At 40.4% G+C, this 16,467-nt stretch overlaps 1 protein-coding gene across 10 annotated transcripts in view; it reads right to left on the minus strand.

Moving 5' to 3' along the window:
- The window catches only part of LOC149474438 (uncharacterized), a 174,563-nt gene that overhangs the window by 83,564 nt on the left and 74,532 nt on the right, over window positions 1-16,467 (minus strand). For 9 of the 10 annotated variants that reach the window (XR_016312297.1, XR_016312324.1, XR_016312298.1 and 6 more), the window contains one exon: window positions 2,040-2,102. The exons of the other annotated variant lie outside the window; for it this stretch is intronic. Coding sequence is in view for 1 of the 9 variants with exons in the window: in XM_089674063.1 (XP_089530189.1) it covers window positions 2,040-2,102 (63 nt within the window). In the remaining 8 variants the exon portion in view is untranslated. The remainder of the gene's footprint in view (window positions 1-2,039; window positions 2,103-16,467) is intronic. 10 annotated transcript variants of the gene reach the window in all.

Consider the following 16,467-nt stretch of genomic DNA (forward strand, 5'->3'; position numbering starts at 1 on the left):
AGATATTACTGCTAGCATACTATTTATTATTTTCAACTACTGCTATTTAATGTCAACTGAGCATTGCTACTGACATATTGCAGGTCCACTGGAGTAATATACTGTATATGCAGTACCTTTAGTTCACAATTAAATCCTTTCCTGTTCAGAAATATATTATTTGTGGTCTTTTTCTTGGTTTGCACATTTCATATAATTGAACTATTACATATGTTTCCTTTTCCTCAATGAATCCTAACATAGAATCAGTTTGTGTAAAATAAGAACACACATTTCAACAGCTTGAGTTATGAAGTAATTTTAGCCATAGCCGCCATGATAAATATTTGCAAGCCGTTGTGAGCAAGTCTATTAAAAGGGGGAAACCCATAAAAATAAATAATAGTTTCCAAAATGGCTTTTCTTATGTTATTGCACAGCGCAGTATTATTAAACTAAACAAAAAATGGGCATAAAAATATATTTTCTCCAGAATTATATCAGAAATTGAACTTTTAAGCATTCCACATTGCAGTCTGCATTCTAAGCTTCATGAGAATGGTAGTTGTTAAACAACAATTTAGCTCACAGATCAAATTATACATTATTAAAATAAGGAAAGAGAAATGCAATGCACAGTATGTGTTATCTCTATTTCAAGAAATGCAATGTACAGAATTATACATTTTTATTTACTGTGAGCATTTGTATGTTTGAAAAAAACTACATTTTGTTTATTTTGAAGTATACGTTCAGTGTTCCTGTTCCTTTGTGTTCAGTAATTAAACAGGAAGGATCTCTTTATACCATGTTCCTTGCTCTGATGACTACTGAGTCATCAAAAGTAATATTTTATGTTTGGGGGTGGAGCTATGGTTGTCTTAAAGGGTTAGTTCACTGAATAATGCCCTTGCTATAGGTGTAGGCCATTTAAGAACTTCATAATGCCTGAGTGGAAAACTTCTAAGATGTTGTTAAGGACGTTGCTAAGAAAACCTAGCTGTTACTGTTCACCTTCACAATCACAGGAACGAGCTCTGAAACATTGAGCTCAGAACTACTGCATCATGGGAGAGAAAGAGCATTTGAGGGGATTTGAATCAGAGAAAGAGCTCACTCCTGTGATGGTGGGGGTGAACAGTAAAAGCTAGGCTTCTCTTAGAAAAGTCCTTAGTCATGTCTTAGAAGTTTTCCAGTCTGGCTTCATGAGAAACGTAAATGGCCAGCACCTATAACAAGGACATTAGTCAACTTTGGTCAAAGTTGCACAGTTTGTTTTTATCTACAGATGTCCTGTACCTGAATAGGCAGTTTTCTGGTACAGGTGAACTATGACTTTAACTTTGTCCACCCTTGACTTGGCACTGTGTGTGGGCATAAGGTTTGGCCTGGCTAGGTTGCCAGTTTCCCTATCGTCTTTTCTAAAGCAGGGCTGTCTTAATAGCATCATGGGCACCTGGGCAAAGTAATGCACTGGGTCCTCTACAAGCCTGCCTTAATGTAAGCACCAACAATCAAGAATAAAGTATAAAAAAATTTATAGAATTAAACATATATGTATTAGTAGTTTCAATAAAATTGATTTTAAACAATAAGAAAACATGAAACATTGAAACATGCCATAAATCAAAGGCTAATCAACACAGAAGTCACAGTATGGGGGGGGGGGGGGGTTGGGGGAGGTGGCTTGGGGTCAGGTGGGATGGCAAGAGGGCACAATACAGGGGGAGTCAGCAGGGCACAATACTGGGATCAGGAGGACACAGTACAGATTCTGGGACACTGCCAGGGCTATCTCGGGACAGCTTAGTAAAAAGCATGACTGTCCCAGCAAATATGGGACAGTTGGCAAGTATGATGTAATGCAAGATTATCATGGGGCCCCCATGCACCTGGGGCCCCTGGGCACAGCCCTGTCCTAAAGACGAGAAGGCAGACTGATTAAAGCTGAGCTTGGGGTTGGGGATAAAGCTAGCCTTGTAATGAGGTCCCCCTCACTGCAAGGGTTAAATGTATACTTCATCTATTCTAGGGGGGCAGGAATAAACTGAATTACTTACCTTATTCCTTGACCTCCTGTCTCCTTTGCTGTGTGATATGTCAGAGAGATGTGTCTGGTTGGGCTGTGAAAAAGAACGGGTTTGGTCTTAGGACAAAGACTGCATGAACAGAGAATAAGGTAAGTATTTCAACTTATTCTTTTCCCCTCTAGACATTTCAGGAGTTACTCTATCTAGTGGCCATAATGCAGCATTTTTCTGATTAAAAAAAAAAAAAATACTGCATCACGGCCACTAGATGGAGCTGACGATCAGAAGAGATAATCACATTACAAAAAAGACAGCAATTATTCGTTGTGCCTGTGCGAACATTTAAGACATCTGGATGGCATATTTATATATCCCCCTACATTCTGTTCCCTCTCTGAGACAGGAAGTGAAGTGCACTCTCCATGAGGAGACAAATCGCAGAGGTTTTTTTGACCAATCCAAAACAGGGAATGAGCACATGTAGAAAAAGGTCTTCTGCTGTACTTGTATTTTAATCTGGCAAGTATGCAGAGTGTTGTTGTTATTTAAAATTTTCTTTATATTTTTTCTCTTGGAAATTTGGCTTTACATGGGTAGAGCATTTGTCATTTCTGTTTTATCATTCCTAATAGAAAAAGAACAAAATGCTGTCAGCATGTTAAGAACCATACTAGCGTGCTTTAATTTTGCTGGTTTTCAGCAGAGAGCAGAGAGGTAATGTTGTGAGGATACAAAATATGCCATGGAATTTTAATCTTGTGCTGCCTTGTTTCCGTTTTTTAACCTTACTCCAGGGAAGTCAAAGTTCCTGCCAAGCAAATACCTTAATGCATTGCTAATATATCAAATAGCAAGACTAAAATAAAACAATTACAAAACAGAGGCAATGGCAAAATAATTACCAAAAAAAGAATCATACAGATAATTCCTGTGTATTTAAAGGTAAAGGAGAATGCCTCATATTCATAGCATACGTTTCTTTAAACTTGTTTAGGAAATAAAACTGTTTACTGAACATATCTGCTTTACCTGAATGCCACTAAGTAAATGACAGTACATGGCTTAAAGGCAGGATCATCGTATTCAATACTGTATACCCATAACTGGGTTTGCTCCTCGGTCATTCCTTACCATGACATCCACAACTGTAATGTGATATGTGACACCGAGTTATATAAAAATGCTGAAGCTTCTTACTGGCTCCCATTGCTGCAAAATGTAAGTATCTTCAAAGAATTCTGATATTAGGAAAATTATGGGGGTTGTCATTGCTGACCTGTCCTTTGGGAATCCCAGTTCCCTGACTGGCAAGCCAATACTTTGTGTTCAATGACTTCCAAATAAGTATGGAGAAACAGAACTTTGTTTATGAGTCACATTAAGACTAGCTGCTGTACCAATTATCTGCTCACACATACTGTAAGTGACTGCATAGATTAGAGAGAGTGGATAGTAGAGCGGAGGTTGCCTAACAATACAGATCAAAACACGCTTTTCAACCACTACTGTTAACGTGGTTGTAAACCTTAGACATGAAATATGAACAAAACATATCCCTCTATAATGTGCACTTGTCTCAATCTAGAGCACTAAATGTCATTTCTGCCCACTGTCTCATTCCTCTGATATCTGTACTAGTCACTTCTGAGAAGTTTTCCTGACACCAAGAGATAAAAAAGTGAGGGAGCTCCAGCACACAACTTGTGATTGACAGTCTCAGCTCTGTGTGAAGTAGGGGGGAGGGTCTCCCTTCCCTCCGATCACCTGTCAACTCTCCTCACGGACCTCTGCAGAGGGTAACTTCAGCTCCCCACCCCCTACTTTCTGAAAGCTAAGACAAGCAATAAATTCTGGACTTTGAATGGACGTACAGAAGAGAAGATTCAGATAAACAGATACAACTCATGTGGTAGGATTTGTTTAATCTCTGGGTATCACCTGAGGCTAGTCTCTTCATTGAGTATATCTAAGGGTTTACAACCACTGTAAGTACCCCATGGCTTACTGCATTAGGCCACCAGTCTGCTAAATGGGCAGTCTAGCAGACTATTGGATTTAGTGCAAGTTTAGCTTATCCTGCCAGTGATTCACTAGTGATTAGTAACACAATGTTTCCCTCACCACATGGGAACCCCTCAACTTATAGGCTAAGTTCACCTTTCTGGACCTGTATTTAGCATGTAACATATTCAGCATGCACTCCCGCTAACCACCATCTCCCTGTTACAGCGGAAGGGGGATCTTTTCCCCACACCCGTTGTCACAATTTTAATGAGTGAGTTAATAGACTACAATTACAGTCATCCATTGCAGCTTATGGCTTGTAGTTCTCAATGAATGAACTGGAGAACGTTCTTGTAGTTCACTGATCTTCCTACTCTCAGTAACTGCCTGCCCATACCGGATTGTGGGTGTAATGCTCTGCAGGCTCCTTTGAAGAAAAATAATAAATGCACATTTTGTTTACCTGCAAAAACATTTGCATTTATTATTTTTTCAAAAGGTGAACTTATTCTTTAAACTAAAAGCACCCATCAGATTGGCATTCACTTTTTACATTTTGGCATGTCCCTTAAACCATTGCCACAGATTGTTGTACTTGTAAAGTTGCTTTTACTTAAGGAATCACCTGTAGCTATCCTATCTCCTAACTTCCAAATGGTTTTTCAACTTTAAAGGAATATCTTTTTTTGTCTAAGTGATTCCTGAATGCTGCAGCTTCTGTGCATCCTATTTCTGTCCATATACACTGCCATCATACCAGGGTACATGAGTTTTTCAAAGGGCATAATTCCTAGCTTTTGCTGGCTGCAACTGATTTTTCTGTCACAGCCTCCCTCTTTCCACCTGCATGTGTTTTTTCATAGGGTATATTTTCTAACTGTTGCTGGCTGCATTTTTAACAGCCCTTTTACACCCTCCCAGTTTAGCTAGGGGGAGCTAGTGTTCAAATGTCAGTGAGGAAGGCTGAGTACTGGCCTGGGTGTAATAGCCAGAAGGTCAAATTGTGGTCAGGAGCTGACAGGCTCTGCAGGCTGGCCCCTCTGGAATTTTCCCCTGCTCTAGGGCTTTGGAGGAATGCCCTAGAGGCAGTGGGTAGATCTGAGGAGTGGCTGACTTGCACCTTTGAGGGATCCTAGCCAATCCCCAACAGGAGGTTGAAAAGTGGCCAGGACACCCTTAAAAGTGTTGGAACTTGCTCACTTGCAGGAGAGTTCGGGTGAAAGACAGTGAGAAAGATGTGAGGGGAAGGGAGGAGGCTGCGAGGAGGACCAGTGGGATGGGACCTACCTGCAGACCTGGAACTGGAAAGAATGAAAGCTCAGACTCGCTAGCCCCAGGAGCAAGGATCACCTGTATGTGAGGGAAAGAGCGGCCCAGCTAAAAGGCCTGGTAGCAGCTACCAACCCATCAGCAGGAGAGGATCTGAGTGAGTACACCTGCACCCCTTGGGCGGATAGGGGAAGGAGCACTCTGATGAGAGATGATTCACTGTCTACTTGGGACTGTCCACTTTTAAAGTTACAGACACCTTATTCCCTATTCAGTTCATCTAGGGTCTGGGGTGATACATTAAGGAGATATGTTGGCTAGCTCTCCAGCAGAGACTGTGCTGCAGAAAAGGCTTGTAAGTAGTTCTAGGAAGTTGTCCTCAGTTCATCGATTTCCTTGGGCATCCTGTATACCCCTAACCTTATCCTAGTTCAAATACCCTAAATAAAACAACAAAACCAAATGTCTAGGACTGATCTCTGACTCTGGATGCAAACTTGTGTGAAGATGCGTGTTGACTGACTGGTATCTATCATAGGAAATATTGGACATGGTGATTAACTAGGCAATGTGTAATGTAGGTGATATTCATGGCACAATAATGCTTTGTGTGTAGACTCACTGACATGTTCTTATTAAAGAGGAACATGATGAGTAAACTGTTATTTATGGGGATATTGTTTCAGGACACTGTCAGGATACAGGTATTACAGCTTCTATGAATAAAAAGCCATTAATGAATGGAGGAAAGGCAGATGATTGTAAAGTCCACCTCCTCTATTCATAGATCACGGTTCATTCATAGAAGCTGTAGTATGGCCTCTATGATTGGTGGAGCTAGGCAAAAAGGGTGGACATAGTTGGGTACTCTTGATGAATGCTTGTCACTGCCCACTCAGTTTTATTAACCCGCAGTGCACCTGAATGTTATGGCAGTAGAGGTGGGCAATCGATGGAGGAGGATTTCACCTTACAGAAGAGACATCAGCACAAAGGACACATCCTAATGACTAAGAAATTTTCCTTGTGCTGATTTTTTTTTTAATTTGTTTTGACTGCCCTTAGGCTTCTTTTTAATTACTTTTATCTATGATGGGCTAATCAAATTGAACACATATTTACCTTACTTGCTAACATTCACTTTGTAAAGTCAATATACACTTTACTAAGCGAACAGATTCTACCCATATAGTCAACCCTAGTGTATACATTTGAGTAGCGCTGTTTTCAAATGTAAAACTCAACATTCATAAACAAATCCCAAAGCAATAAATATTTAAAGGTTACAATTTTTTTTAATAAAGTGTAATTTCATATATAAAGTGTCCATTGTGTATATCTTTCATGAACTTATCTTGGAAAAAACCACAATTAAGGATAATAATGCATGCATACCTTTGTAATAGTTACAAATTTCAAAGAAAATATACTGTACATATGTCAGGTTACTGAGGGGCACACAGTCATTTTCAATGTTTTGACTAGGAACATTATTTGGAAACATCTGGAGGGATCATATACATTTTTATGAGCTCATACCTTGATCATCTGCAGCACAGGTTTACCAAGAATGTCATGGAATGTTTTTTTATTGTATCAGGAAAAATAAATAAGACGATAAGGTATGCTAATTTTAGATGAATGCCATGGTTCAGTGATTATGACAAAATCATTGTGTGCACTATATAAACAATTCTGTGTTCTAAAATGAGTTCTTTTATTTAAAGCTTAAAGAGGAGACTTAAAATTAATTTAAAAAAATAGGATTAGTGAAATTATCCCCAAACACACATATACTATATACTAGCAGATCCTCAAAGGAACCTTTCCTAAGAAAAGCATGGAAGCTGCTTTTGCTTACTTTTAATTCTAAAAATGTATAGCTGCCTGGTGGTCCTACTATACCTCTAATCAGCATACTTGTTTGATTTCAGTGGCTCACAGATCACTAAAGCCAATGGGTCAACATGACAAACAAGCAAAGGATTTTCCAGCACACTTTTCAGCCAGCCTGCAAAACAACCAATTTGGCCCTGTCTAACAGTTTGCACACAAAACACACTGTTTTTAACACAAACAAAACTGTTTGTTTTTAATGCAAACTGTTAGACAGGGCCAAAATGGTTGTTTTGCAAGCTGGCTGGTAAGTGTGCTGGGAAATCCTTTGTTTGTGATGTTCATTGCCCTTCCATATACACCTTACTGCTAAGGCACGTTATAGGTTGGGACGGTTGTCTTTTTTTTGTACAATGGGTCAACATGACAGCCAAATGAGTATTAGCAGGCTGAGCTATCAGTTCTTTTTTCTTTCTTCTTTTTTTTTTTACATGTTTTGCTTTTTATCCTTATCTCTCATTCAAAATTCCTGCTGTTTACTGAGTTTCATAGCTCAAGCTCAAATTTATACACAGACAATAGATCAGAGCAGTGTTACCCATTTCCCTTTTCTCTCTCTCCATATGGAAGATTAAATCAAAAACAACATCAGCATCTAAAAAGTAACACGTCCTGCTGTGCTCAATCATTGGAATAACCATAATGGCCTAGGAAAACTATCTCATAAGTATACTCTCTATTAGATATTTTTAAATAAAGCTTTTAAGGATATAATAAAAAGCAAATGTTAAATATTTGTTAAAAAATATTTAATTTTAACTTGATATGGATCCACGCTGGAGTGTCAGCTTATTTGTATTTTGAACATATGATGAGTTTCGTAGGTTTCAGGACCTGAATCTGAACCCAGGACCTCTTCTGTGTCTGGCAGTAATGCCACCTGTGATGTTCAACAGCTCTCTCTCTGATCTCTTAAGATAATCTTGACTTGTGTCTTGAACTTTGAGCCCTTCGCTCCTCCCATGAACTTCCTATTAAAGCCATGCCTTTGTGCTTCCTATTTTCCAGATTATTGTGCTCTCTCCAGCCAATATCTTGCTCTTGTCACTCCTATTGGCATCCATATCTTTGCTACCACTCATTACCGACCTTTGGCTTGTTTACTGACTACGCTTCTGCTGGATCCCAATCTGCAACCCACTTGTTACCGACCTTTGCTTATCTGCTACTGGAACCAGCTTGCTTACCTCCTAGAGGGGATGACCCTGAGGGCTGCGACCTGGTACTTACAGCAAAATCCATCTCCACCATCAGGAGCTCTGGTGAATACTGGTTAGTTCTTAGACCCCACACCTTGTGTGAGCCTGCATCATCCACCAGGGTGACCTGCTTATACACCTCTCCTGCTGGTTGTTAGGAGTCTCTCTACTGCTATAGCTACTGGTCTCTGAGCCTGACCTCTAACCATGACAGTTGGTCTGCTGTACACATGCATCCTCCTAGTTTAGGTGCTACAAGTTAGAAAAATTTAGCTTTTAATTTAATTTTGGCTTTGCTGTTAGAAGTGGAGACATAATTGTGTTTTGCCTACTCTAAGTTCTTGAGGCTTGAAGAGTGACCAGCAGGGGGCTGAGAGTGGTATATAAGGGTGAGTGCAGAGAGTAACAGGGTCCTTCGCCTGCTAGAGATTGAACCAGCCTGGAAGTGCTGTCAAACCTTCCATGGCTGAGTGTCACGTACCTGATGGGAGACTCAAATGACGAGGTCGGCCTCACTTGTGTCACTAGCCCTGACCCCACTGGAGTTGGAACAGAGGGAGTCTAGGACCCAGGGGAAGAAGAGCGCCAGTAGTTGTTGTTTGCAGCTCTTGCAGAAGATGACCCTGGAAGACTGATTCAGGCACAGTAGTAACAAGCAGAGCAGGTCTTGTAGATTGCCAGGTGTGCACTAGAGCAAGGCAGGTAGTGAGGGTAAGAGAGAGGAGCAGTGTCATGGGAATAGCCAGGGTCATCAACATTCGAGCAGCACGGTACAAAATCAGAAGGAAAGCCAAGGTCAGGAGCAGAGCCGAAATCAGGAGAGCAATCAGAGTCAGGTGAGGAACAAGCCGGGTCAGCAACAAAGGAATCACACAGGAACAAGCAGGACACAGGGGAGCTGAAGACCAGTCAGCACTCAACATGGGCAGAGACACTCTTTAAATAGGCCGTCTGGCGCCAATCTTCGCCGTGCATGTGCACCTGCACGATCGTGCATTTCTGCTCGCATGCACACAACCGGTAATTCTTCTCCGGGAATTCCTATGCGCATTTCTGATCATGATTAGTTTTGCCGGAAATCCCTTACACTTAGAAGAGGCCTAAAGGAGTTCCAGATGCCTTTACCTTACAAAGGAACAGAAGAGTCATCTCCTAAAGTCGCAGGAACATAAGAGCAACATCTGGAGAGGATCTTTCTGGGATATCTTGTGTCAAGAGTCAGCTGAAGTGAAGGAGTCCTTCAGTCTGCAGGGATCACAGTGAGCAGGCCACAGAGAACCCTGAGAGAGTGACTGTTGCTTGGGCACCCCTTCTGGATAGAGGGACTGTTCCAGACCTAGCTGCCATGGCTGCCTTTAGAGGAATCCCCCCTGGGATCACCCCTCCCCAGCCAAGTTCTCTAGTTCCAGGCATCTCAAAGCTTTTTCCATTTCCTATTCCAAACAAAAAAGCAACAACAAAAAGAACTTCTGCCTGGTCACTGTCTGAGGATTGAATGAGACTTAACACCCCTAGATGAAAATACCTTGTGCCTGGCTGGGATTGGAACCTGGGTTTAACAGCACAACCAACCATTAGGTCTGCGCTACAAACATATGACAAAGGTTTCATTCTTCTGCTTGTTAACCACCTTTTACAGAAAACAGACTTTTGTATAGTGGTTTGTAGGACTTGAGCTTTTCAGTATATTAAATGGTCGTTTTTTGTTTTTACAACAATGTAGTCTATGAAAGAAAATTTCTTGTAATAATCCCTTCCACCACGTTCTCTACAGGTTCCTTTACCCACAAAAAAATAAAACATAATCTAGTGCTTGTGGAAAGTCTATGGATTTTCCACTACCTTCTAATGTAGAGATCTGCTGCCCCTTAGATTTACAAATGAAGGAAAAGATAATACAAAATCATGCATATCACTTCATGATTTTATGAGTCTGGGTCAGAAACCCCAGAAGGAGGAAGTGGAAAAAGACAGAGAACTGACCCATGACCTTATACACACAGGAGCTGCTATTGTTGCTGTATTCTCATCCAGACCACAAGCAGAGACTATTAGTCAAATATTCCTATGTTCTAATAGTTTAATTGCAGCTGCCCATAGCTTTTTGAGTATGTATCTAAATCCTCATAACAGACATATCTCTGTCCTATTGTTATTATCTCACATGCATAGTGCCAGATAGCTAGGAGTGTGCTACTGTATATATGTGGTGCTCACCTTCCAGTACATCTATAAGTGAATATGTCTATTGCAATAGAGAATAGGGTTTATATTGTTATTTTAGTTAACCCTGTCCCTTCTGATCTGGGATTCTATAGCTAGTTGTAGCTCAGGGCTCAATAACAAGTATAGGCTAGAACCAAGTTATGCATTTATCTTCTAGTAGTTAGAGGTCCAGTTGCATGTCAGATTAGAAACTGCTAGGGACTAAAGTTCAGAGTAGATAGGCTGACTCTGAGTTCCAGTATTACACCACAGTTTCTGTGTGTGAGAAGCTGCGTTCCAAGCTTGTTGAATAATGGATGAAGGGTTTCCCCTTCATCACAGATCTTGTCTTCAGGTCTCTGACACCAAAATGGACACTGGATCATAATTTTCCTCAGGGACCTCTTCAAATGGACTTTGCTGCAACATTTCATCTAGAGGTATCTTTGCTAACCACTTGCTGCCCAGGCCAATTTTTTAATTTTTCAATTCAGCATTTTCAATTCAGCATTTTCTGTTGGAAAATTACTTAGCACTTCCAAGCCCTATATATTTTCTGAAGGCAGAGGCATTTTCTGAGGCAAACTCAAAATTTCAGGAACAAAATACACCAAAATTAATGTTAGCACACTCAAACACAATACCCAATTTTTGTAAAATATAAAAGATGATGTTGCATTGAGCAAATAGATACCAAACATGTGACGCCTTAAAATTTGTCCATGAAACTAACAACTAAAACTACAGTGCCTAATTTTTTTCATAAGTGATGCTTTAAAAGCCTTTACAGGTTGTAGAATTAATAATTAATTATGGCCCTAGAACTATTGCTCTCACTCTGGTGATACCTCCCATGTGTGGTCCAATCACTGTTTACATACACGTGCAGAAATTTCTACTTGTCTAGCTGCTTTCCTGACTATAGCAGCCAAAGAATGACAGCTGTGAAAGAAGAAGTGGCAAAATCATTGTCGCTTCCAGGTTAATGAGTTACAGAGGGGATGGGGGAACTGATGTTCATTGATCTTCTCTGTAGCTTGCTCTACCGGTCTTTAACTACAGTCCCGGGCTTCTCAGAGGAATGAGAGAGCCTGGGAACAACTGGGAGGAGCTTCCCTGCTCAATTTAGTAAAAGTGATCTGTGGCTGTAGGGCAGCCCAGATCACTTTTCCTGAAAAATGATTGCAGGATAATGGCTACAACAGCGGCCATGTGCTTGTTATAGCCACTTGCATCCAGGATGTTTTTATACATTCAGCAGAAGTAATAACAAGTGGTTAATACCAATACAGTATATACCCACATACATGTGCACAATTCCACCAGGACTCCTATTGTGCCCTTTGCTGATAATACCTGTTTGTACATTGGATATACAGTCAGGTCCATAAATATTGGGACAACGACACAATTGTAACATTTTTGGCTCTATACACCACCACAATGGATTTGAAATGAAATAAACAAGATGTGCTTTAACTGTAGACTGTCAGCATTAATTTGAGGGTATTTACATCCAAATCAGGTGAACGGTGTAGGAATTACAACAGTTTGCATATGTGCCTCCCACTTGTTAAGGGGCCAAAAGGGTGTGCCAACTCAATGTTGAACCCTACGGCTAAGACTGGGATCACATTAGAGTTCATGTGCGTGTACAGACAGGTGTCCTAACACTTTTGGCAATACAGTGTATGTGGGTTGTTTTTGTTGGAGTTCTATGGGCTAAAGAAGAGGTGAAAACCTGTATTCCTATGTCATGTTGCATTTTTTGAGAGAACAGGACTGTTGGAGTAGAAGGCATGTTCATTTTAAACACCTATATCGGTAGTGGTCAGCTTTCTTGACATAGAAGGCCTCAAAGGCAGACCCTGAAATTACTAGAGGGCACACATAATATTTTGTTAATGCAATTCTACAAATATCCCTCAGAGACTGCAGACCTTCAACAGGAGATAGTCAAACAATACAAATATACTACAGCTGTTAGAGACTCAGGACAGGCTTCAAACAACAGTTATAGAATACAAACACATTATATGAGACTGCTAGAGATTACTGCTATTACAGCCCCTTTACAATCAATGCTTCCATAACTGTACTTCCTACAGATCCTGTAAAAATTACTTGGCCCCACATTTGATATTCCTACAGTCAGGTCCATAAATATTGGGACATCACACAATTCTAACATTTTTGGCTCTATACACTACCACAATGGATTTGAAATGAAACGAACAAGATGTGCTTTAACTGCAGACTGTCAACTTTAATTTGAGTGTATTTACATCCAAATCAGGTGAACGGTGAAGGAATTACAACAGTTTGCATATGTGCCTCCCACTTGTGAAGGGACCAAAAGTAATGGGACAGAATAATAATCATAAATCAAACTTTCACTTTTTAATACTTGGTTGCAAATCCTTTGCAGTCAATTACAGCCTGAAGTCTGGAACGCATAGACATCACCTGACGCTGGGTTTTATCCCTGGTGATGCTCTGTCAGGCCTCTACTGCAACTGTCTTCAGTTCCTGCTTGTTCTTGGGGCATTTTCCTTTCAGTTTTGTCTTCAGCAAGTGAAATGTATGCTCAATCGGATTCAGGTCAGGCGATTGACTTGGCCATTGCATAACATTCCACTTCTTTCCCTTAAAAAACTCTTTGGTTGCTTTTGCAGTATGCTTTGGGTCATTGTCCATCTGCACTGTGAAGCGGCATCCAATGAGTTCTGAAGCATTTGGCTGAATATGAGCAGATAATATTGCCCTAAACACTTCAGAATTCATCCTGCTGCTTTTGTCAGCAGTCACATCATCAATAAATACAAGAGAACCAGTTCCATTGGCAGCCATACATGCCCACGCCATGACACTACCACCACCATGCTTCACTGATGAGGTGGTATGCTTAGGATCATGAGCAGTTCCTTTCCTTCTCCATACTCTTCTCTTCCCATCACTCTGGTACAAGTTGATCTTGGTCTCATCTGTCCATAGGATGTTGTTCCAGAACTGTGAAGGCTTTTTTAGATGTTGTTTGGCAAACTCTAATCTGGCCTTCCTGTTTTTGAGGCTCACCAATGGTTTACATCTTGTGGTGAACCCTCTGTATTCACTCTGGTGAAGTCTTCTCTTGATTGTTGACTTTGACACACATACACCTACCTCCTGGAGAGTGTTCTTGATCTGGCCAACTGTTGTGAAGGGTGTTTTCTTCACCAGGGAAAGAATTCTTCGGTCATCCACCACAGTGTTTTATGTGGTCTTCTGGGTCCTTTGGTGTTGCTGAGCTCACCGGTGCGTTCCTTCTTTTTAAGAATGTTCCAAACAGTTGTTTTGGCCACGCCTAATGTTTTTGCTATCTCTCTGATGGGTTTGTTTTGTTTTTTCAGCCTAATGATGGCTTGCTTCACTGATAGTGACAGTTTTTTGGATCTCATCTTGAGAGTTGACAGCAACAGATTCCAAATGCAAATAGCAGACTTGAAATGAACTCTGGACCTTTTATCTGCCCATTGTAATTGGGATAATGAGGGAATAGCACACACCTGGCCATGGAACATCTGAGAAGCCAATTGTCCCATTACTTTTGGTCCCTTAACAAGTGGGAGGCACATATGCAAACTGTTGTAATTCCTACACCGTTCACCTGATTTGGATGTAAACACCCTCAAATTAAAGCTGACAGTCTGCAGTTAAAGCACATCTTGTTCGTTTTATTTCAAATCCATTGTGGTGGTGTATAGAGCCAAAAATGTTAGAATTGTGTCGATGTCCCAATATTTATGGACCTGACTGTATAAGCAAGATCCATTAGAAAAGTTCTGAAGAAAAGAAAACATAAGAGAAAAAAGATGAACAGAACAGAAATAAAAAGATAGCGTGAAAAAATAAACCAAACCATTTATTTTACAGTAGAGAGCTCAATCACAGCTCAATACTAATGACAGCTCGATCATAGACCTTCAAACTGAGCACTGGCCACCCGTATGTTTTTTCTTCAGTACCATTTATAAACAATTCCCCAGAAAGTCAAGTTTACCTACCCGTCATTTTTTTTACAATGGTGTGGCAGTGAGCTAGTTAAAAAAAAATTATTTCCCTTATCTGTACCTAGTAAAGATAAGTATAGACTACTGTTTGCAGGTGCCCCAAAAGCTGCACACAGCTCTCGGGTGACAAGTTGGGCACCAGGGGTTTATATGAAGTGGAGTTCTTCTAGCCTTAGGTAGGCTCCAGTATGTTTTAAACACTGATAAAATGTTGCTTCATTTGGAGAATGACATGCTATCCAGCAGGGTATGTAGCTGGGAAAGCATGCTGGGACTTGCTTAATAGCTGAAAGGCCAAATGGTGTGCAACAGTGGCCACTTTCATGATACATTCATTACCTTGCCATTCCCTATTTATATAATCATGGATGCGATGTGTATCTCTTATTTCTTTCATAGCTGATCCCACCCGTCCTATATTTTCATACAGAATGCAATCCAAGTTTCATGTTTCTATTTTGTGCCCTAAAAAGAACAAAGAATTGTAGAATATAGGGAAAAAGAGGAACATCAAAGAAAATTGGTCATGTTTATATTGGCATCTCTATCCCTTTATAAATGCAGATTGCAGTTTAGAGTACTGCAAAGATTTCTGATAAATCACTAGCAACTGCAATATGAAACATAAACAGTCACTTTGCAGAAATTATACTAGCAAAGACAACACTGGCTAAATAACGTACGGTAACTTTCAGTATGCCTGACAGTTACACTGTACATACACATATTGTAGGTTTCCCTGCCCCCAGGAAAGGGGATGCATAGCTTCAAGTTCAGAAGCTTTATTCCTCTTTAATTTTTGGTATTTTATTTATTTATTTAATACAGGTACTTACAGTGGGGATCGAAAGTTTGGGCACCCCAGCTAAAAATTTGTATTAATGTGCATAAAGAAGCCAAGGAAAGATGGAAAAAGCTCCAAAAGGCATAAAATTACAGATTAGACATTCTTATAATATGTCAACAAAAGTTAGATTTTATTTCCATCATTTACACTTTCAAAATAAAAGAAAACAAAAAAATGGCGTCTGCAAAAGTTTGGGCACCCTGCAGAATTTATAGCATGCACTGCCCCCTTTGCAAAGCTGAGACCTGCCAGTGTCATGGATTGTTCTCAATCATCGTCTGGGAAGACCAGGTGATGTCAATCTCAAAGGTTTTAAATGCCCAGACTCATCTGACCTTGCCCCAACAATCAGCACCATGGGTTCTTCTAAGCAGTTGTCTAGAAAACTGAAACTGAAAATAGTTGACGCTCACAAAGCTGGAGAAGGATATAAGAAGATAGCAAAGCGTTTTCAGATGTCAATATCCTCTGTTCAGAATGTAATTAAGAAATGGCAGTCATCAGGAACAGTGGAAGTTAAAGCAAGATCTGGAAGACCAAGAAAAATATCAGACAGAACAGCTCGCAGGATTGTGAGAAAAACAATTCAAAACCCACGTTTGACTGCACGATCCCTCCAGAAAGATCTGGCAGACACTGGAGTTGTGGTACACTATTCCACTATAAAGAGATACTTGTACAAATATGGTCTTCATGGAAGAGTCATCAGAAGAAAACTTCTTCTTCGTCCTCACCACAAAAATCATCGTTTGAACTTTGCAAATGAACATATAGACAAGCCTGATGCATTTTGGAAACAAGTTCTGTGGACCGATGAGGTTAAAATTGAACTTTTTGGCCAGAATGAGCAAAGGTACGTTTGGAGAAGAAGGGGCACAGAATTTAATGAAAAGAACCTCTGTCCAACTCTTAAGCATGGGGTTGGATCAATCATGCTTTGGGGTTGTGTTGCAGCCAGTGGCACAGGGAACATCTCACGAGTAGAAGGA

The sequence above is a fragment of the Staurois parvus genome, unplaced genomic scaffold (genome assembly GCF_062004578.1).
Source record: "Staurois parvus isolate SC_StPar_1 unplaced genomic scaffold, SC_StPar_1.0 ptg000004l, whole genome shotgun sequence".
NCBI classification, from domain to species: domain Eukaryota; kingdom Metazoa; phylum Chordata; class Amphibia; order Anura; family Ranidae; genus Staurois; species Staurois parvus.